A 21,425-nucleotide genomic window follows, 5' to 3' on the forward strand; every position below is an offset into this window, starting at 1 on the left:
CAGTGCTACCAATGGATTTCTTGCAGCAATCCAAGGTAAAATTGTAATAAGGACTTTCCCAAACTGTTGATTTCACCTTCCTTCTATCCAAAAAATAAATAGCTCCTATTTCACTGCAAGCTGTTTTCTTTTTCATCAACTTTTCAGGTTATGATTTTTTGTCCTCACAGAGCAGTAGAATTTCAGAGATGGAATCCTGATCAAAAGATTCTTTTTTTTTTTTTCTTAGGAAAACAAGCTCTCTTTAGGATGAAAAATTTGCAGCATGCAACTTCTCATGGGTGAAGTAGGGTGAAACTCCTGAAATAACTATCCTACTTCTCACTATCCCTAAGCCAAGAGGTTTTTTACTAGGTTACACTGGCATATTGTGGCAGGAAATATATTGATAAGCACTGTGTAGATGTGTATACATTTTTGATTGGGAAACACCAGAATTACTGGTGTGTTTCCCAACCCAATTAAAGGCAAAACAAACGTGAAAAGCAATAAAATGCAGAAGAAACATGATGGAATAAATATATTTACCTCCCTTGTGGAAGACAATAGGCTTTGCTGAACCTAACCTGGTAAAAACAGACATTTCAGAGCTGCCCACCACGTCTGCGATACTTCTAGAGCACACAAGAACAAGTGATCTGAAAAGAAGGACAGTAATTACTGCATGATTGCAAAATATTGCTTCATTAAGAATCTTCAAGACCTTTAAGCTCCAATTCAGAAAAGTACGTAAGAACATGTACTTTAAGAACATGTTTAAATCCCTTTCAATCACATGTAAGCTTTCACAAGTTTAAGCCTCCATTTAAATGTTCCTAAATTAGACCTGTTCTTCATGTGGAATCAAAAGAAGAATAAATGACTCTGAGTGTATCCATCCCTTATGGGAGAGGGATACTCAGTTGCTGTAAGACTCAAACCATCTACATCCTGGCTCTGATTTTCAGTCAGGCTTCAGCCTGCTTTGGTCCTCAGTGATGTGCTTTTGGCCCCCGGTGAGTTGTACCTGCAGTGAATTACAGGCACAACTGGTTGCATTTAGCTGAATGCCTAGGCTTGCAAAATACTCATCCTACCAGAAAAACAAACCAAATGTACAGACATCACATGGATATATGTCCCTTCATGCACATCTGATACATGTACGTACTCATGTGCATAAATACAGATGTAATAACTCAGTGGTGTTTAAATTGTTGGTCATAAACTGCTCAGAAATGTCTTGGACTGAAAGTCTGTTTTCTGGTTATTTGACCTGCTTCTACCAGGAGCCAAGAATTTATCTACCAATCTCTGTTGTTCCGTGTTTATGTGGCAACACATAAAACCAAAAGGAATGTGGGACAGACACAAACAGAGGGGATCCAGACCATTGCCAGGACACATACAAGGTAGGAGAGCCAGCAGGCAGGCAGGTCTAGTCATTGGCTTACCCAAGAAAAGTCCCACTGGAAAATCTGGCACACCTATGATTTTCATCTGCCACAGGAGGCAAAAACAATCAGGAAGAGTAAATAGAAATCGACTTGTTTCCGAAATGGAAAACTGAATCATTGGCTGCCAGGAAATGGCTGGGCACTGGGATGGCTGTGCAGGATTGCAAGTGTCATTGGGAGGACCTTATCTACTCCATAATGGAAAATGAATGGATTATTTAGAAGAAATTGCCAGTTTTCCGGAAAACCTGTTCCTGACTGCTCTAATCTGTACAATCCTGGGAGAGAGATGCTGCTTCTCCTATTGTCTGGCTGATATTTGGGATTTGTACATGTTTAATCTGTGCCAGATTTCTTCAGAGCACAAGTTTGGTTATGAAAGTAGGTCGTTTTCCTTTCTTTATCTGTCAGCCACAGGTTGCTACATGAACTGGGCTCTCAGCAGTTTACTTACCTCTCTTTTATGGATGTTTGAACGTAATCAGCTATTGCACGGGCAGCATTTTCATTGGCAACTGTGTCAAAATGCCACCTACTCACAACTGCTCCTGAACATGCATCCAGCACCAGGAAGAATATCCCACTGCTATTGAAGAGGAACACTCTGCCATTTACCTGTAATAAAAAAGTAGAGGTAGTTTTTATGGAGGCAGGTTGGGGAGCCTCAGACTACGATCCTGCTCCTCCATAAGGGAACTGTAAGCAAGGAAAATATCTACATTTTAAAAATACCTATAATTTTTAAATGTATCATTAGTACAGATGAAGTGACATCATGGATAGTTGGTCAGTGGCAGGAGGAAGAAAAACCCTTAGTTCTAAAATGGGAACAAAAACATGAGAAATGAGATCATCAGCATCTTCTGTGGATTAGGAAGATGCATTTGGGAAGCCAAGAATCCTGAGAGTAAAATGCTTAGTTCAGCCTTAATACAGTTTCCTTTCATGTGGGGGAAATTACTGTCACTTGGCAAAGTGGATTTGACCACGGAGCAAGGGAGAGGTGCTGAGACAGCAGATGGGAGAATAGAAGTAACACATGCACTTCATTGTTTTCTCTGAAAATTTAAATATCAAAACCAAACTATTCCTTCTTGGTAGGGCTGTATCAATGCCTCGAAGAAGTTGTAGCAGAAATGGCTCCTACTCTTCTTCTTTCCTACAGCAAGAGCTCCTTCCCCAAGTTACACTTCCCAAGATGTGCCACAGTATTTACTTTTAGAAAGCCAAAAACTCTCTGAGGTGCCTGGCACTGGTACATCCCCCCAACATCCTGAGGGACAGCTAATCCTGAGAGAACTCAACCTCCACCAAGGAGAGCAACAGTGTACCAAGGTCAGGCTGAACCCAGGATACACAGGGCTGCAATCCACAGAGAATTCCAAAGTCCACAGGTATCAGGGAGCTCAGATGAATCCCATCAATCTGAGACATGAATGTCTTCAGGGAATATAGGGCCAGACTGAATGAGGGAGCCAAGTGTCAAAAAGTGGCTTCTGCAAGATGTCAGGGGATGCTGAATGCAATAGGGGGTCAAGGGTAAGGGAAACATGAACCTCCAGGCCATGGGTGGCCAGAGGGGAGCGAAGAGGAGCAAAGACAGACTAAATCTTTTCCTGTCCTGGCTGTCTCACACTCCTAAGAGTGGCAAGTGTGACAAAGTCTGGGTGCACATGCAGCAGAGAGCAACCACCACTGCAAACAGACCCAAGTGTGAGCCTCTGCCAAAGAAACAGCTCTGATGTGTGTCCTGTCCCACATCCACGTGCTACAGACCCCTAGAGGAGCCAGCACATGGGCCCCCATGGCCCCCACAGGACTGGGGTGGGGCACACCACACCTGGCTAACTCAGCCCATGGGGAAGCTTGGATCAGAAATTTAAAACAATTCTGACCTTTGCACTTCATTCAGCAAAACAAAAACAAAGCATGTACTTCTTTATTTCCAAATTCTCTGAAACCTTTTAAGATTTAGGGTGAGAATCATCCTTTAGACAGTAATCTTTACCACTTGCCTAGTCCAGCCTTTACTGCAGCTAGGAGTACATGTGTTAGAAATAAAACTTCCTTAGGAAAACAGCATTTTGCATTGAAGCCTAAGAAAAGGCAAAGAAGCTTTGAGGATACTACACCTGTCCCACGAGTGCTGCACACCCAGAGGTGTCTGTGTGAGGATGCTGCCTCCAGTAGCACCTGCTTGCTAATGGCTTTGAATAAACTTTTGATGATGCAGCCATTGCACTAGCAAGAAACCTTGGCTGCTCAGACTTCTTAAGGATGCTGTACCAGCTTTGCTTGGCATTTGTTAGCATTAATTATAATTCAGTAGCACACAGGTATGTAAGCCTGGACAGTGTTCTTGCAAGAATGATTCCAATCACCCTTCACTGTCTAGACAGACATATAAGGCATGTGCAGGGACAGCCTGACAGCTCCAAACTGCTTCAGTAGTGAAATATAGTTATTTTTATCTTTTAGTGCAATGCCAGCAGAGAAAATCAGGAAAACAAACTTGTTTTTTCCCCCACATCCTTTGTAAACAATGACTTCTCCTTTTTCCTCCCCTCCCTCTACATTAGAATGGTGGTGTTAAATCTTCTTCTGAGGTGATAAAAGGCCTTTTTTTCCCATAAAAGCTCAAATCCTCATCTGAATAGAATAGGAACTCCCAGTGACTTTAATGGAGTTAATTGTAAGGGAGAACAATGCACTTGCCTCTTCCAGGGGAACTTCCCATTTCCTTCTGCCAAGGCTCAGCAAGATTCTGCAGTAGCTTTCCTTGGAGATAAAGTTTTCTCTGTTTAACCACTACTTCAAATGCAGTAAAACACAACATACCTTAATGAATGCAGATGTCAAGTGGTTTTGTGTGTCCGCCCTGCCGAGAGATTGGATCTGGATCCTTATATACTTGACTGAGGGTGTGCTGGTGATGGCAACCTGCAATTACACCAGAGACAGAACCTTAAAAGTTGGCTTGCTAACTGGTTTTCATCAGCAAAATGACACCAGGTATCCATGCTTGTATATACATGATTGCAACAAGAGTCCTTTGTTCAAATTGTGATCCTGATTCACAATTAAGTGCTCATTATTAAGACAGCATTATCAAAGGATCGTGGGAATGCTGGTTGGAAGAGACCTCTGATGGTGACTCTGCCACTAAGTAAATTTAAAAGTTGAGTATGGATTTCATATATTTTGCTTGAATATAAACTCAAGTGCAGGTCTGTAGGAGTCTGAAACAGTTCTACAGGATTTGGAGTGGGACAAATTTACACTAAACAAAGAGAAAAGCTGGCTCTAATTTTTCAGTTATTCCTATTAATCAGAATTACTTTCCAGTTTGAAATACAGCCACAATGCTGTACTTCTGAATTCAAAGCTACTTCAAAATAAGCCCTCCCAAGAGTCCTTTTGTTTAAGTTTAAAAAAAAGAAAGGGGGGAAAAGATGCCATGAATGTGCATCCACATGCTTCCAGTTGGGCAATTTCTTTGAGGCAATCTTTGAAGCACAGTACAGAAAGCTGCAGCAATTCAGAGCAAAACCCTCCCCTTTACATAGGTTACGTGATGCTGGGCAGATTCACATGTGGGAATTCCCTATGGCTTCTCCTTATACGCTGTCAGAACAAATTGACCACGCATGGGTTCACATACATTGCACAACCTCAGAGGCTGTTTCATGCATCGTGGTGGTACCTGTGGGGCTCCACATGCCCTGCACAGCCCGGCTGGGTGCTGGGACACAGGGTGCTGGGCAGCCACTGGCCTTTCAGGGAAGGGGTTGGGGTCACAGCTCCAGGAGTCCCCCGGGCTCATCTGCGCCGTGATTTTGATACGTTCGCAGCCTTGCTGAGAGCAGTAACTGTGTCCTTCCCGAGCTTCATGGGCTTGCAGGTGAACAAACAGGTACCTACAAATGGGAGCAAACAGAGGCATCAGACACCCCCCGTGGGCTTAGGGGACAAGCTGAGCAGAGACAGGATCTGCACATCCATTGCCAAGTGGGTCCTGCAAGGATGCAGGTTGAGCTGCCCTCTCATCCTGGTGTGACAAGACCTGCAGCACTTGCAGCCCCCATGCCCAAGCCTTCACCACGCAAGCAGCATGTGGGACAGACCCCCCTCCAGCCCCAAGCACTCCTGCTGCTCCTGGGTGTGGTGGCATCCCACCAGAGAAGGAGCAGCAGCTGTGCTTAGGCTGTTGCTCAGAAGGAGACAGGTTTGCTTGGAATTATGAGCATTGGCCCTTCAGCTCACTTCATGGCAGAGCTCAGCCCTAGGCATGCATGACAGAAGCTCCAAGGCAGCCAGGCCTTCTGGCCTTTGGAGTTCATTTTTATTTCTAGCTGTTCCAAGTATGTTTTCAATCCTCTCCATGCTACAATTCAAGCTGAAGAAATTACATAAACAGCTCAGTTCAGTTTCAGGATCAAAAAGATACATGAGCTTTGCATGGAATTTTCATTCTCTTTCTTTTAAAACTAAATATTTGTTTCTTTTTGTCTGGAAGAAAGAATGAGTAAGCTTGGTTCCTTTCCAAGGATGTAGGGTTAAAAAAAGAAGGGGAAACATCCCACTCATTATGAAATAAAGTCTAAAAAACAACAACAGGAAAAGAAAAATGCCAATCCCATAACTTCTGTGCTCTGACAGGCTAAAAAAATCACTGCTGAACTAAACAGAGAACCAAAACGCTGATACTGCCAGAATTTAGTTAGGTTAGACCCATCAATCTGCATGTGCCAGGTCCAGATGGCTGCTGGCAGCTCATGGCTTTTCCCCCACAGATCCACATGTGTGACCATTTTCCCTGCTATTCAGTAGTAAACAACCTGTTTACAGACTTTGGGCAACTTTTTTTTTTTTTTAATTAAGGAGGATTAATTAGCAAATTGATGTTTCACAATTCCTGTGATGAGAGAGACCTGGCCATCAGCAAGGAGCCTGGTTAGCAAGGAAGGCATTCCGGGATTCGATTACTCATGTGTTATGGTTGAACGAATAAATATATCCCATCTTATTTTCAAATCTGGCATTTGTGGATTGTTTCCTGAAGTAGCTACTTAGTCAGGTGAAGCATCATGGGACTCGTGGTTAAACCACAAAACACTTTTTTTCTCCCTATTTTAGCTGACTGAGAAACACAGTTTCGTAATATGTTTTTTTAACCAAAGGTGTCCTAAAGCCTTTCAAAGATAGTGTAAGATTTATAGGACCATCTTCACACCTTCCAAATAAGAGATGTGCTGTAGTGCTCTCCTTTTTTCACAAAATCTGATTTTTAGAATGTGATTATTTTAGAAATCTCTCTTCATGGGCATATGCAGAAGTTGAAACTTCCCAAACTGTCTCAGTGTTGGGAGCCACAGCAGTTGCAAAAGGGCTCTTTTTCATGGCCCTTTGGGGTACAACGAGTTCAAACAAATATTTACGCTGTGCCCACACCTGGAGTGATCTAAGCAGCAGGGGTGCACAAGATGCTCAGCCCAGCCAGGAAATCAGCCATTCTCTGAGCAGGAATGCAAATCACTGCTTGGATGCAGACATAGACCTGCCCCAGGTACTCCAGCCTGGAAATCCATTTTGACCTGAAATCAGTGAAGAGAGCGTGCAAGATGAATCTTAACTATGAGACAGAAGAAAGGAGGTGCTGGGGCTGATAAGAGAAAGACCCCAAGGGCTTGCTGCCCACCCAGGGGCACAGCAGGGCTCACCCTGATGCTCTGTCGAAGTAGAAGAGCCTCTCATGAGTTCTGTTGAGAGCGATGGAAGGAGCAGCAAGGTAGTGCTGGACACTGTGCACCGTCCCTGTCCGTCTCTGGTAGACATCTCCCACCACCTGGAAAACGGCTTCCCTGGGATAGCAGAGGGTGACACGCAGCCAGTCTCCTCTGTCGGCAGAAAGGGCAGGCAGGGGGAAAGGGAAAAAATGCACTTCAGGGCTTGAGCACAAGAGAGATGGTCTGCAGCCAAGAGTACAGTCTTCAGGGGAAAACAAAGAAATGTCCTTTGAGGTTCTCTTTTTCCTTTAAAAAAACACAACAAATCCTCAAAGCCAAAGAAAATCAGACTTTTTTGCTTTGTCTGCAAACAACGGCTGCTTATTACGAAGGTCTGATCCAGGGACCCCGGCTGACCTCAGAGGACTTTGAGACAGGTGCCAGGATGGCTTAAAACCAGATATTTTCTCTTCCTTGCCCCATAAGGTTGAGGTACAACCAGTCACATACCCACTCACATCTCCTGAGGCAGCCAGGGTTTGTTCCAGTCCACCCGGAGCTGCTGCGGGAGAGGGAACCAGCATCCAGCAGACATTTCACCGGGGGCACAGATTCAGGAATTAGAAAGTAATCTCCGACTTGAACCAGAGCCACGGTCTAAAGAGACCTGTTTCCTCCACTTTACAGCAAAGTTTATTATTATGGTTTCCATTAAAATCTCCCTCTCTGTGGCTCTTTCTGCAATGTCAGTTTAGAGTAACTAAGGGTGAAGTTAAATCATCTTTTGACTCTTGTTTACCCCAATTTCGGCATACACGTTTACAAAAAAAATTGGCCCCGTGGCTTTCCTTCATCCTGTGATTCTGACTGCCACCCTCTTGCAGAGAAAAAACAGCTCCAAATTAGAAACCTTTAGTACAAGACTTAGAATCAAAGATGCAGCTACAGTATAATTCAGATACTGATGGGAAGGCTCTTCCACAAAAGATCCCAACACTCTTTCCTGTCTGTGAGATGCACTTGTGCTGTGCAAAGCAGAAAGCCACAAGAAGTTTACACTTAAAAAGAAAAACTGAATACCAAGATAATTAGCTTTTTTTCCCCTCCTTCCTTCCCTCTGAAGTGGCTCAGCCTGTAACACCAGGACTCCTGAACCAGTACCATAGGTTGCTTTCCTTATGTCACCAAAACCACTGAGGATTTAAATGTATTTTTTTAACTTTCTGGTTAAAATGTGAAAATATAAATTTGGCTTAGAAAAAGACAAACATCACCTTCCTTGTCTGTCTCTCTGCATCCTACACACCTCAGGAAGTAAAAGTTTCTCCAAAGGCTTCCCCGAAGTGACCTGCCACCCATCCCTGACTGCAGAGCAATAAATAGGGGGAAACCACTTCAATTTGGTGAAATCTGGGAATCTTCATGCCTAGACCTCTACTGTGCTTTACACATGGAGAGCAATAAAGCAAAGCTATTTCAGCCTTGTTCTGTTTTTTTCATTAAAACAAAACAAAGCTATCTACAGGATGGAAGAGGGGACGGGCTGTTCTAGGATAATAAATCAAAGCCACACAAAGACCCATCAGCTTAAGCCAGATACTGCCCTCTAGATTTTAACCAACTCCAGCTGTGTCATAACACAGGACAGCTTGAAAACGGATATATTTTCAGATGATCTGGTCTCTGACTAGAGGAAATGAAAGAAATGTACCAAAGCCATATTTATGTAGTATTTTTAGGATGGAGTCCCAAGACATTTGGCTGTTTCATAAGGGTGATTTGCATTGTGTTAGCACATTTCATCCCCTGAAGTCACCATCACAAAAAGAGCTGGTCACTCCCCCAGATGCTGGGAACCAGCTTTGGTGCTGTGCTACACTGATTGCCACCTCCCCAGGGAATGAGAAAGGCATTAGAAAAGGAAACTGGAGGGTGAAAGGAAAAAAAAAAGGCATGAAAAACCCACAGTTGTGACTGTCTTGAGTTGCCAGGGCATTTGGAGATAGGAGTGCCACAGTCTAGTGTGTGCACGTGAGCAGGCTGAGTGAAGTACTGAAATAAATTACACCAGGATTGAAAAGATCAAACGAAAAGCACCTACTTTGGAATTTGTGGAGGAAGAGATGGAAATTAGTACATTCCCACAACAAAGGGCTTGGGATGAGATGTGAGAAGGGAAGGCATTAGAAGTTATCCTCTATGTAAATATAGGAAGGAATAAGGTGGTTATTTTCTCTTTAATTTAGCAGTATTATAACAGCTTCCTATTTAGTTCTGCACTAAAGCTGTTTCTTCAGCTTGTACAAAACCCACCATAAAGCCTCCAAAATACCTGGCTGTGTGGCTGAGCTGGGCTCCGGCACCTCCAGGAAATCAAAGCAAGAGATGTCAGCATAGCTGCTGTCCCTGTGCATAACACAGTCCCTGTGACTCTGCCTTTGAGCTGGGCACTGGGTGGGGGTTAGATGGCATTGCCAAAACTGAGGGAGAAATGCAGCCTCAGGCAAAGCAGTAATCAGGCATGGGACATCCTGGGTGTTGAGTCCAAAGTAAAACAGATGTGTGTGTATCTTCCTCAGCCACTGCACTGACCACCAAGGCCCTCCTGCCTGGGCTGAAGTACAGGAAACCTTCCTCTTTTTCAGTTAATAACTGTGGGTTCTGTTTCTCTGCTTCAATCTCTCAATTCTATATTATTTACCAGCTGCTACTCTGGGGTGAATGTTTGTAGATAGAATAAGAAAAATTCGAACCAGCCTAAATATGTTGTAGGTAAGTCCTAGTTTTGCTGCTCTCAGTACCAGCACATGAGCTGGGAATGTCACAGGTGCCCAGAGGCTTGGGGACACACACAGCACTGCCAGGGAATGAAAACACTGAATTCATAGTAGATCTCAAATTATGAATTCAAAGTAATTTCTGCCTGAAGGTTGGGGGAGTGTGTGTAGCTTTAGGTGCTCTTGTGCTTGAAGACCAGCACAAAGGGGGAAAACTCACTTAAAACACAAGAGTAGAAGTCAGACTTGATAAACAAAATGCCAGTGTAGCAATACAGAGGACTTTTTTTTTTCTTTTTTGGTCTTCAACTTTCATTCTTAGGAATTTCTTGTAAGAGAAACAAATTGAAATATTCTCAGGTAGAAAGTCTGACTTTCCAGTTCAAATGAAGGTCATACTAATATGTGTAGAAAACTAACTTGAGCTATTTATGATCTTTGCACCCCAAAGCTAAGTAATGGTGCCCTCAACCTTTTCTAGTGAAAAAGTTAATTTAATTTTATAAATAAGTAACATTCTTTTTTCTTTTTTTCATTCTTGTTCTTAATCAGGTCAACATTTTTCTTTGTGTTTTTGCAAAAAAACAAAAATAAAATTGGCATTTGAAGGAGAAAAACTAAATATACACTAGCAAAAAGAGTTTAGTAGGTCCTAACAGTTTCAAAGATTACTTGGCAAATTTTTGAGAATCTGCCGACACTGGCATGTATAAAACCTGACACTTCTGCCCCTCTGTCACTGTCATTCAACAATCCCCATAGTTCACTTTATACATTTTTACCAGTGTCTTTAGCCTGCTTATTTTCTTTTGGAAATGGCTCTTTTTTTCACCAGGATATTGGCATTTGCAGCTCTGGCTCTTTCAGGTGAAGCAAAAACATCAGACAAAGTGCTAAAAAAGTATTCTTATGTTTTGGCAATGAGCAGGCTTCCTGGGATAAGCAAAAGCATAAAAAGGACAAGAGAAAGGCAAAAAAGCAGGCAAGAGGTTTCCTGTTCTTGGACATGTGGTAGATACAGATCTGCACGTACACACATACATACCTCATTTACAACCCTCAGAACTTCCCCCCCAGTTCAACCCCAAACTCTCAAAAGCAAAGACACTCAGAGAAACATGATCAAACAGGCAAAGGAGGGGAGACCTTTGTCCGTGGTGGGATGTAAAGTGAGTCATGTAACTTGGAGATGAGATTTGGCTGGAGTAAACACAGAAAAAGTGCATGTCTGCGGCTCTTACTGCCTGTGAGAGGATAAATAACACTTGTTCAACATTGTGAGCAATTCACAATATTGGCTGCACTGGATGGAGTGTGAGTCCTGGGCAAATGGGTATCATCTAGTGCCGGGGTTTCTGGTTATGCTGGATGTCAATCCTGGCTGCATTTTAGCAAAGGGAACCTCTAAGCTGATGAATATCATTCTATTATTGACACGGTGTGTCACGTAGCTGATGACCATGGAAGTGCACGGTCCAAATCCTGATCTCACTGATGAAAATCTGGGGTAAGCTAATGAGGGAATGCCATAGAGTACAACTAAAAATTACATTTTTTTTCCTTGGGTTTGAAAAAACAAGAGAGTTCTATCCAGTGAGTCAGTCTCCCCCAACTATTATTACTCTTATTTAAAAACAACCCCTCTGACATTTTGGTCAACATCTACGTGAGCTGAACTTTCAAAGGGAGTGAGAGAACTGGGATTTTAAAACTTCCCTGTTCCTAATATGGGAACAAAGCAGAAATCCCCACGTACTCCTTTGGTAAGTTTGTCTCTCACAGGCTGAATTTTAAACTTCAAAGGAAAAAAAAAGCATAGCCACCACTGAGCCTCCAACCCATCCCAAGAATAAATCAGAGGAGGTCAATGCTCCTTGCTCTCAGTCAGGACACAGCTGGTTTTTCCCTCAAAACATTTCTCCCAACCTCAGCTTCTCTTCAAGTCAAGTCCATTAAACACACCCCAAACCCCCTGCGATGACAAACATGGCTATTGGGTGAACATCCAGCCAATTTTTTCAGGGCCTTGTTGTTAAGGATAGACTCTTGTGAAGGACTGTTGCAGGGATAGTAACAAGTCAGGTATGTTTTTAGCTAACTAGATTTGTGTGTATTGGGATTTAAATGCCTTTCCTAAATGTTGCTATTTAGGAAATGCCATTAAAAATATCATATCTTAATATAAATTTAAACTTTTTGTTTTATCCACGTCTCCTTGGGCAAAAGGAATGATTTTTGCTTTTGTGAAGCTCAACAAATTACAGGAGGGATCCTGCCCTGAGGTACAGTTCTGCTGATCCTCATGAAACCAGGGTCTGACTCAGACAGCATTTGGCTTGCAGACAAATGTATTCAAGCAAAAATAAAAACTTCCTGCATTTAAATACAGTACATAATCTTTTCATCTTTTTTCCCACCCTACATGTTTTCATGGAAGAATCACATCCCAATTCAATTTCTATCTTTTTAACGTCTTCCCAAGTACTCTATCTCTGCATACTTTGTATTTTCACTGCTGTGCCTTGGATACACATCAGGTCAGGAAAGGCTCCTTCAGGACCCCCAAGCCCCAATCCGTGGGCCATGAGAAAAGTGAAAATGAGGAAAAACCCTCAGGTTTCCAATGCCAGGTTTCAAAGGGACGAGCAGCCTGGTTTACCACAGCCACCTGGGGACTGTCTGATGCTCAGATTGCTCTAGCTCATGCTGTAAAATGATCAGCTCAGGAAGGACATGTCTCCTTGTTAATCCCGGCTGCAGAGGACAGAGGGCAGCAAGGGAGCAGGTGGGGAGGCAAAGACTTTGGGGGCTTTAGCATTGCTGGAACACGGCAACATCAGCACTCGCTCCTGCCCAACTCTACTAAATGGTGCAATCTGCAACCTGGTGTTCTGGCAAATGTTTTAGCTTCTTTCCAATTAAAAAAAAAAATACCCTGTGGCTTTCATCCATGGGTTGATCTGTGGATAATTTAGGAGATTTAAATAGGCAGAAGGGAATTTAAATATATCTACTGACTTCTGTGTTGTGTGGATGATTAACTCTGAATTATAGATGTTATCAGGAGGGGCAGCCTACGAAACCCAAGTAGCACTTTACTTATTATTATTGGAAATAGTGCTGGTGTTACTTGTATTCCATCCAGATCTGGGGGATCCAGGTCAGAACTCATGAATGTACAAGAACAAGAAAGCATTCACAGCCTTAAACAGTTAGCTCCACTTTGAAATACCAATTATACCTTCCTGTGCATTTATCAATCTGGGAAGCAAGAGGAAAAGCTCATTTCAAGCTAGTTTGAAAAAGAAACAATTTAGGAAATATCCCTAAACTGGGCAAGACTGCCACAAGCACATTCTAGCCTTGTCTTGTTATCTTTGTTTTTCTCCAGACCTTATCACCACTAAGGAATTTAATCACAAAAATGACAAGTAGCTGAAAGTATGAATCAGACTGGCATTGAATAATAAGCCATAGGAAAAAAACCTACCTACACAACCTTGGCAAATACAAACATAATGAGTCCCCCAGAGTCTCAGTGCAGAATTGGGCTGTGTAAGTTTCCTTGCACTGAAATCTCCACCTTTGGATGGATTGCAGCATCCTGGAGGCTTTGTACCACTCAAGGTCAAAAGGGTACAGTATTTTTAATGAAAAATTTAGACACAAGATCATTCTGGGCTCTTGAATTTTCAGACAATTAAGATTATTCACTGGTGAATAAGATAACAAGCCCAAGCACAGGTCTTCAGCCTAGCAAATACAGGAGTTGAGCAGTGAACTCGTGCCCATCCCTGCACAAACATGACAGCAGGGGAAAGGCTGAACACGTGCCTGGGCACACACATGGACATCTGCCATTTTGGTTGTTGTTGAAAAGAAATTTGGGCTTTCCCTGCCTTTTTTTATTTTTTAATTTATTTTTTTTTAATACTGTCATAAAGATCGAACTCCTGCATCAAGGCACCAAAGAACACCAATATGATGAGCCTCACTGTGCCCCTCCAGACAAAGCTCAGACGGTACCTAGTGAGAGAGCCTGGGAAATCCTGCTCAGCACTGTCCTTGGAGCCAGCATCTGGCAGGAGAGGTGGAGTACAAAGAAAAGCCCCCTCTTGCAGGACTTTGGCAATCCACCTACAAAACCCACCCTCTTTAAACTATTAACTGCTCGCATTTCCCTGAATTCTCCCTGTCAAACCATGGCAGAGAGCCCTAACAAGGGAAAACCCTTCCCTCTGAGCCTTAGCAGACCAAGAATAGAGGTATTTCTCTGTCCTCATTGAAAGCAAGGAATGCTTAATCTAGCTGCCACTGCTTTCTGGCCACTCCAACAACACAACGTATTACACTATACTTCAGATATGTGCTTTGAGGAGATTTCTTTCTTATCTTTAGATGTGCTGATAGCACAAAGAAGCCTGGCTGACTTATGGAACAGCCCTGTGCCTTTGATAATAGTATTTGCCTTCGCTTCTTCTGTGATTAGAAAATTTGCACAGGCACAAAGCCCAAGTCATTAAATTGAAGGACTTCATTTCTGACTTTGATTAATGTATGAAGTGACAATCTTTGTACTGTTCTCCAGCTCCTGAAAAAGGCAACCAAATAATGTTTTCCATCCTCTTCTCCTGACTTACCAACCTCTCCCCTGTCTTGTAACAAGCTTAATGTTCTCTGTGGACCTTTGTTCTTCAGGATAATAATTTTGAGGAAAGCCCTTAACTCAGTCTTACAGATAACTCTCATACTTCTGTGAAGCAGCAAAAAAAACCCAAAAAACCAAAAACAACAAATGGAAAAATACAAACAGCTCTGAGGGGGCAGACAAGGTGAAACCCACTCCAACAAAGAGACAAAACCCATGGAGAAGGGGTCTGAGGGTTCATGAAGGTTTTGCACACACTTTCTGCCCTGAAAAACACCCTCAATAGATCTGGGCTGATTCTGGAGCACATTTCATTCCTAGTCATTAAAATTCCAGCCTGTGCTCTCCCTCTGTTCACTCGCCAAAACATTTAGAAGTTACTTGTCTTGCACTGCCTCTTTTCAGAAGCATCAATACCCATCCACATTCTCATCCTCACAGGGAGACTCCCAGCCATTAGACAGACAACCCTGTCCATAGCATAAACAGGCATTTCTGCTGAGCCAGCAATGTTCCCCAGCAACCTGAAAAAAGAGCCTGTGGATCTCCACCGTGGCTTTATGTTTGCCCATCAAGCCAAGGAGAGACACAGCTACCCTGATAAATGCAAACCAGTCCATCCCTCCCTGGGAGCGACGCTGGCGGGTGTCAAAAAGCCCCTTTGCACCACAGGACAGTGAGTGGAGACACAGCAATTCTGTTGGTTTAGCCACATATTTTGATGGAAGCGAAGAAATTGAAGGATTGCTCTAGACATGGTTTGAATCAGTGCAAGGAAGACACAAGTACTGCAGCAAGATAGAAAGAAAGAGGTTAGAAAGCACAAGGAAAAGATCTGCTGGGTGACTGCTCTAGGTGGTGTCCTCCTCTGCTGAGCAAATCCACCCAAGCGGTGCCTCTGAACTCACTGGACAAGATTTGCAGCTCACAGCTGCCAATTTCAGCTGAGTCATGTGAATTCATCCCGACCAGCTCCTGCCCACCCCAGGAATCTGGGCGTTCCAGTCTTCCAACAGACTGGCATGACTTCTATTGGGTCTTTCTACAGTGGCTCAGGGGCAGGGAAAGTGTTAATCATGCAAGTATTCAACATTAGTGCTGTGCCTGACCTGCACAGAAATCCCAATCCTGGTACACATCTCTCTGTCAAATTCCTTATTTCCCCTCTGACCTTCCTTTAGCCAGCACAGAGCAAATCACTCCAGAAGCACGAGGGCTGCCTATCTGCAAAGGCAGCATCCCAGATATAGCCATCCATCATCTTACAATGACCAGACTGAAAATAGTTTAACTGTTCACTCAGGTTTTGTCTGAAATTATTAATCCTAGAATATTACTATTAAAGTTCATCAAACATGATTTGGTTTGCATCATATTTGGCACAGATGTTATGATATTAAGAGTTCATTTTTGGGATATTATTCAGTATTATGAATTTTAAAAGAACAAACAAAACATAAAGCCTCTTGGGACAGGTAAAATAATTTCCCTGATTTTTATCTCTGATTACTCTGGGTTCCACAATCCAAGATTTCTTCTGCTCCAGAAATTATTAAAATACAATGCTTAGTAAAAGTCATACGTGGAACTGCTTGGGCAGGCACTTGTTTTCCTTCAAACTCCTAAAGTCTCTTTTTTGCCTCAATTCCACAGGAATCTCTTTTCTCCATGTTTTTCCATGCAGTCTGGACATTTCACTGTTGCATCAGCCTGAAGTCTCACATTAGTGAGCATCCAGCATACTTGAGGTGTAGACAGGGCAGCCACACAATTCGTTCCCAATTATTTCTTAGCAAGATGCTCTAAATGAAATTAAGTAAAACTGTGGTTTTCCTTTGTTACAGTATACTTCTTGTTTATAATTCTTCAAAACAGATATCTTGCCAACTGTTTCTGGATCAGAAAACTCTACAAACCTTTGCCCAGTTCAAATAACTGGTTTCAAACAAGACAAATGGAACCACAACCACATTGTGGTTTTCAATAGTAAAATGTAGTTAAAGTTGCTGCTTGAATAAGAGCTAAAATTCAAGCTGAGATTGACCAAAGACTCAGTGCTGCCTTCAAATTTAAATCTGTGTCTGAAGACTCTGGGCCAAAGCTTTGGCAAGTATGGATTGGCACAGTGACAGAGCAACCAGTTACTTGTCAGAAGATTTAGCTCTGTAATTGCAAGGAAATAGCTCACCATTTTAAGACAGATAATAATTGCAAAGCTCAGCTTGTCTGTGAGTGACTAATGGATTTTCCTCTTCCTTAAAGTGCACAAAGATATATTAATACAGAAAACACTGATTTAATTCTAATAATTCCCCTGTGACAGGAGTGTCCAAACACCAATCACCTAGAGACTCAGTCACGGCCCTACAGCTACGACATCTTTAAATCAAGAGGACCAGCTGGATGTCACTTGCTGGAATGGGCATGTATAAAGAGGAAACATTGCCCTTCTCAGGTGCATTCCCACAGGGCTTCATAGTGGGAACTAAGGACAGTATTTTTCCCCCAGATTTTCTCAGCTACAAGGTTCATAGGAACCGAATAGAACTCAAGCTTTTGCCAAAACTATCCTACGCTAAAACCACAGCAGGGAAACTGCTGGAGGAGCAGCGGATGGGTGTGGGGTTTGGTGGATAGTACTGGAGGGACTTGGGAACCTTCCAGGTTCACCAGCAGTACGTGCTGCTTCACGTCCTCAGTGCCTCTGCCTTCTTTCATTCCAACTATCTAAAACCTGCTTTGGAAACCTGAGCCTCTGTTGTGTGTAATCATGTAAGGTTTCATTTACAAACCTCTCTCTTTTACTGTAGTGGTTTTTTGCCAATAACCAAGGACTCACACAAGCTGCAGAACCCAAGGTGATGGCCAGGCTTTCTTGTGGTGCTCATCCCTTGCAGTGTCTGTGCAGACCATGGCAATGCACGCCCCTGCTAAGCTGACTGGGTTGCAGGACTCTCTCCTAACAGCGGTACCAGTGCAAAGCACAAGTAATTTCACTGAAGTAAGAACAGTACTAAAACCATAACTTAAGCTATGCAAAGTGAAACAGATCGCAAGGGACAAAAGTAGTGTCTAAAATGGATGTACCCTGTCTTTATATAATGCTAGAAGAAAACATGGGAAATAAACACAGCACAGCCTGCAATTTTGCTGTGCTGAAACCTCACATTTTAAAACTTTAGTTAAAAAGAAACACTGATTCCAGGGCTGTTTGGATTACAGAAGATGTAAAGTTTTGAGCACATTCTGATATATTTCTGCACTTTATATATATGGGAGATAAATTATGTGTGCAGCAACCAGTACAAACAAATGAACCAGAGCCAGAGCTCTTCTGGAGGGATTTCAGGGACAGCAGGCCAGGACTTATTTGGATTCTATTTCAAAACTTTCTGGAAAGTGAAACATCTCTGCACATCAAAAAAAGCTGGAATAAAGTGAAAGCAGAAGCATCTCTCTCTGCATCAGTAAGTGCCAACCTTTAACACCTTGCTTCCACGCTCTCAGAACTTACTGAGACCTTTGAAAGGTCAGTTGTGAATAACCTGGAAAAATGATAAAGCTCCAGACCTTTTGAAAACAGCACAGGGCAGTACCTGTTGAAGTTGATGGGGTACAGGATAACATCCTCAGGTGCTCTGCCATCCCACTGGATGACATAGTCCTGCTCGAGCATGACAACAGGCTGGTACTGCTGGTACGGTGCTCCTCTGTTCACGCCCTGCAGCCTCACAGGATGGGAAGGGTTGGCTGCTCTGGCAATGGACAAGGTCAGGTTCTCAGGGCGTCTGGCCTGGATATAAAGCTGAGGGTGAAAGGAAAATGACAAACACATCCATTAAACCAGCAGGCATAGCCTTAACATGTGCATTTGATCATCGTTGCCTGTAAGTGGCTTTTGCCAACGAAGAGTTCAGAGCATTTGGAAAGTCACTGAAACATTTCCAGTTCAAATAAAAAGGTAAACCAGAAATAGCATCTGCAGCCATCCGTGGGGACACCATGAAGTGAGATATGAATTGTACAGTGCCATAAAAATGTTCACTATTCAAAATCTTTAGGGAGAAGGGTAATCACGGAAGTATTGCAGAGTAACTCTTTTTTATGAATTCAAATAACTATACTTTAAAAACAGGCTTATTCCATTGAAAATACAGAAAACTGAAATTATTTCAATGGGCTTTGGGTTAGATCCAGGTATCTAATGGAATCCACATCTTCGCTCTCAAGTAGCAGACTAGGCTGAAATTCTGGGGGCTAAAAATCAGTGGCCTGACTATATGACCTTATGGACTAAATACCATATTCCACAGACTTCAGCAAAGCTCTTCTGTGCACAGACCAACAGATGCCTCTGACCTGTAGCTCAACTCTACAGAACAATTACAAAACCACACTCCAGCTGCATGCTTTTTCTGCCCTGCCATCACTCAAACGAAGGCCAGTTCATGTGGCAAACATTAGTTTTAAGGCTGACACGTGATGTTCCCCTGCTTTCTGCCATGTGAAATTCCAGTGCAAAAGTAGGATGCACAGCTAGCCATACAAATCTGTCTCTGCACGCAAGGCTGTAGCAGGCAGCTTGTCATATTCCCTAAAGGATTTCAGATACACCGAGGACAGATGAGGACACCTATAATCCTGCTGCCTTCACTCTCCCACAGTGTAGAATAAGGCTCTTTGCATCAAGAACTTAAAACATCCAGCACAAAAATCCGTGGTAGCTCAGGAATGTCTAAGCTTCCACATGAGCATACATCCATCAAAATTATTTTTAAACTCCATTTGTGTCTGTGAGGTAGATCTAAATGGAGGTAGTAGTTTCTTATCAGATTTTAATTCCACGAGGATACAAGCCCAGCCAAGACTAGCAGAGAGATCATGACTCCATCTATCAGAGTATCTGCCTTGCAAGGCAGGGCCCTCACATCTCCCCATCTGCTTCTCTTCCTCTTTTTTACACAAACTGAAAGCTCTGCAAAATCTCACCCCCAAATTCAATAGCCTCATGCTGAATGCTCAAGTTAAAAATTTGGGTCTCATGTCAAAGAAGCAATCCAAAAGTGGTTGTAAATGTTTCTTGGATATTCAATCCACTCCTTCTTTCACACCATTACACGTTAATGATGAGAAGCTATCCTGAGTGATATCTGCAGACCCTGAAAGATTAAAGTGGATCCCAGAATGACCTTAACATAAATTTTTCCTGATGGCTGAAAGTATTGATCAAGTAATTCACTCCAAACAAATCTCTGGGCACAGCCCATTTATTCATTCTTGATGGATCAAGGAAGAATAAATTATTTGTACAGTCTGATTAAAGATTTTTTTTAATCTATGAGGCCAAGAAGGAAAACCTATTTTGCATTCATATGCAAACCAAATTGGAAAGTCAGTAACATGCAATACAATAAACCATATTTCAATCTCATCTGGCCACATCGGAATGGGGAAATACTGAGATCAGAGCAGGGGGTCAGATCTGAAATCCCATCAGTATATTAATTTATCTCAATCAAAACAGCATTTTCTAACAAAGAACAGTTGAAATGAACTTACTACAAAATTAAATAGACCAATGATGGAATAAACCAAGAAAAGAATGAGGTGCATTCAATGATCCCCAAAGTTTCCTAAATTACAGACTACCAAGAACAAAAGATTCCTATGTAATTTAAGCTATTTGTGTAAAGAGGAAAAAAAAAAGACAGCAAGGTATGCGTGGCCTAAGCTGCTTGCTGCTGTGGTTAATGGGTCCAAAAAAGGGCAGGAATAGTTTGCAGAATGCTTCAGTAAGATGATGAGGAAAGCATGTCACAGATTTGTTGATAACATTTTCCTCCAGAGGCCTCGGCACCAAGTCACAGGTCTGACATTAAGGATAATGGTGACAGGTGTTTGGAGAATGAAACGGTAATTACTAGAACAAGGGAAAATGTCACATATGTGTTATAGAAACATTTGTAAAATGACTTGTCTCCTGCAGTCACCACCGGTGGCCACTGAACAACTGCCTTCCAGAACTGCCGCCGAGGATGTGATTTTCAGTCCCCTGGGGATACAATAGTGTATCCGGTGGATCTTGCAAAATGTTTCGCACTGAAGGAGGTCCCAGCAGGTAAATGCCCTGATTAATCAATCCAGATTCTGTGTGAAGAGGCTGTTTTGCCCACAGGGAGCATCACTAAGTCAACAGGACTCTGGAATGAAAAAATCCATTCACATTCTAGAATGAAAATCCATCCTCCTTAGCGTCATCTCCATGATTTTTGGTTGACTCCATCAAAATCTTTAAAAGAAAGTGGGTCATAAAGAGACTTTACAATATCAGAAGTGGTGACAACTTAATGTAATAGAAGAAGAAGAGCTATTTAAAATGTTATAAAATGTGAACCTTCTACTTGCCTAGATGGTTTAAAGGACATAGTTGTTATTTTAGCTGCTTAACACTTCATGCTAAAGAGATGTGTCAGATTTCCCTGTGCTTACATGGCAATTTTCCCGAGTAGATTGTGAAACTGAGAAGATAAGTTCTTTACAATTCACGGGAATCTGCTATTCAACTGGATACTGAGTATGGAGATAAGCAACATGCAAAGTACTGGAACTGACAGTCTTGGTTTCTGAGAAAACGTTTTCTTGCTTTCTAGTTTCTTTACCCTTGCTTTTGTTCTGTGGTGCTGTCAGCTATCAAGTTGGGGAGAAACACCTTAAAAATGAGAAGCTCAAAACCTATCTTCTTCCTTTCTGGTTGACTGACTGTTCAAAAAAGGTTAATTTCTTAGGGAGAAACCTTTTGTTGATGAAATTTCCAAGTAAATACTTGAAAAATTCTTTC

The 21,425-nt window shown here is 42.4% G+C and overlaps 1 protein-coding gene across 1 annotated transcript in view; it reads right to left on the reverse strand.

Annotated features, from left to right (window-relative positions):
- The window catches only part of LOC113970097 (cell surface hyaluronidase-like), a 53,815-nt gene that overhangs the window by 2,316 nt on the left and 30,074 nt on the right, over positions 1 to 21,425 (reverse strand). The window contains exons 18-23 of the mRNA XM_027688624.1: positions 18,184 to 18,392; positions 7,157 to 7,333; positions 5,140 to 5,353; positions 4,275 to 4,376; positions 1,891 to 2,051; positions 529 to 638 (exon numbers count right to left, since the gene is read on the reverse strand). Coding sequence (XP_027544425.1) covers positions 529 to 638; positions 1,891 to 2,051; positions 4,275 to 4,376; positions 5,140 to 5,353; positions 7,157 to 7,333; positions 18,184 to 18,392 — 973 coding nt within the window. The remainder of the gene's footprint in view (positions 1 to 528; positions 639 to 1,890; positions 2,052 to 4,274; positions 4,377 to 5,139; positions 5,354 to 7,156; positions 7,334 to 18,183; positions 18,393 to 21,425) is intronic.

Source organism: Neopelma chrysocephalum, unplaced genomic scaffold (assembly GCF_003984885.1).
Source record: "Neopelma chrysocephalum unplaced genomic scaffold, ASM398488v2 Primary Assembly neopelma1_75, whole genome shotgun sequence".
Classification (NCBI taxonomy): Eukaryota; Metazoa; Chordata; class Aves; order Passeriformes; family Pipridae; genus Neopelma; species Neopelma chrysocephalum.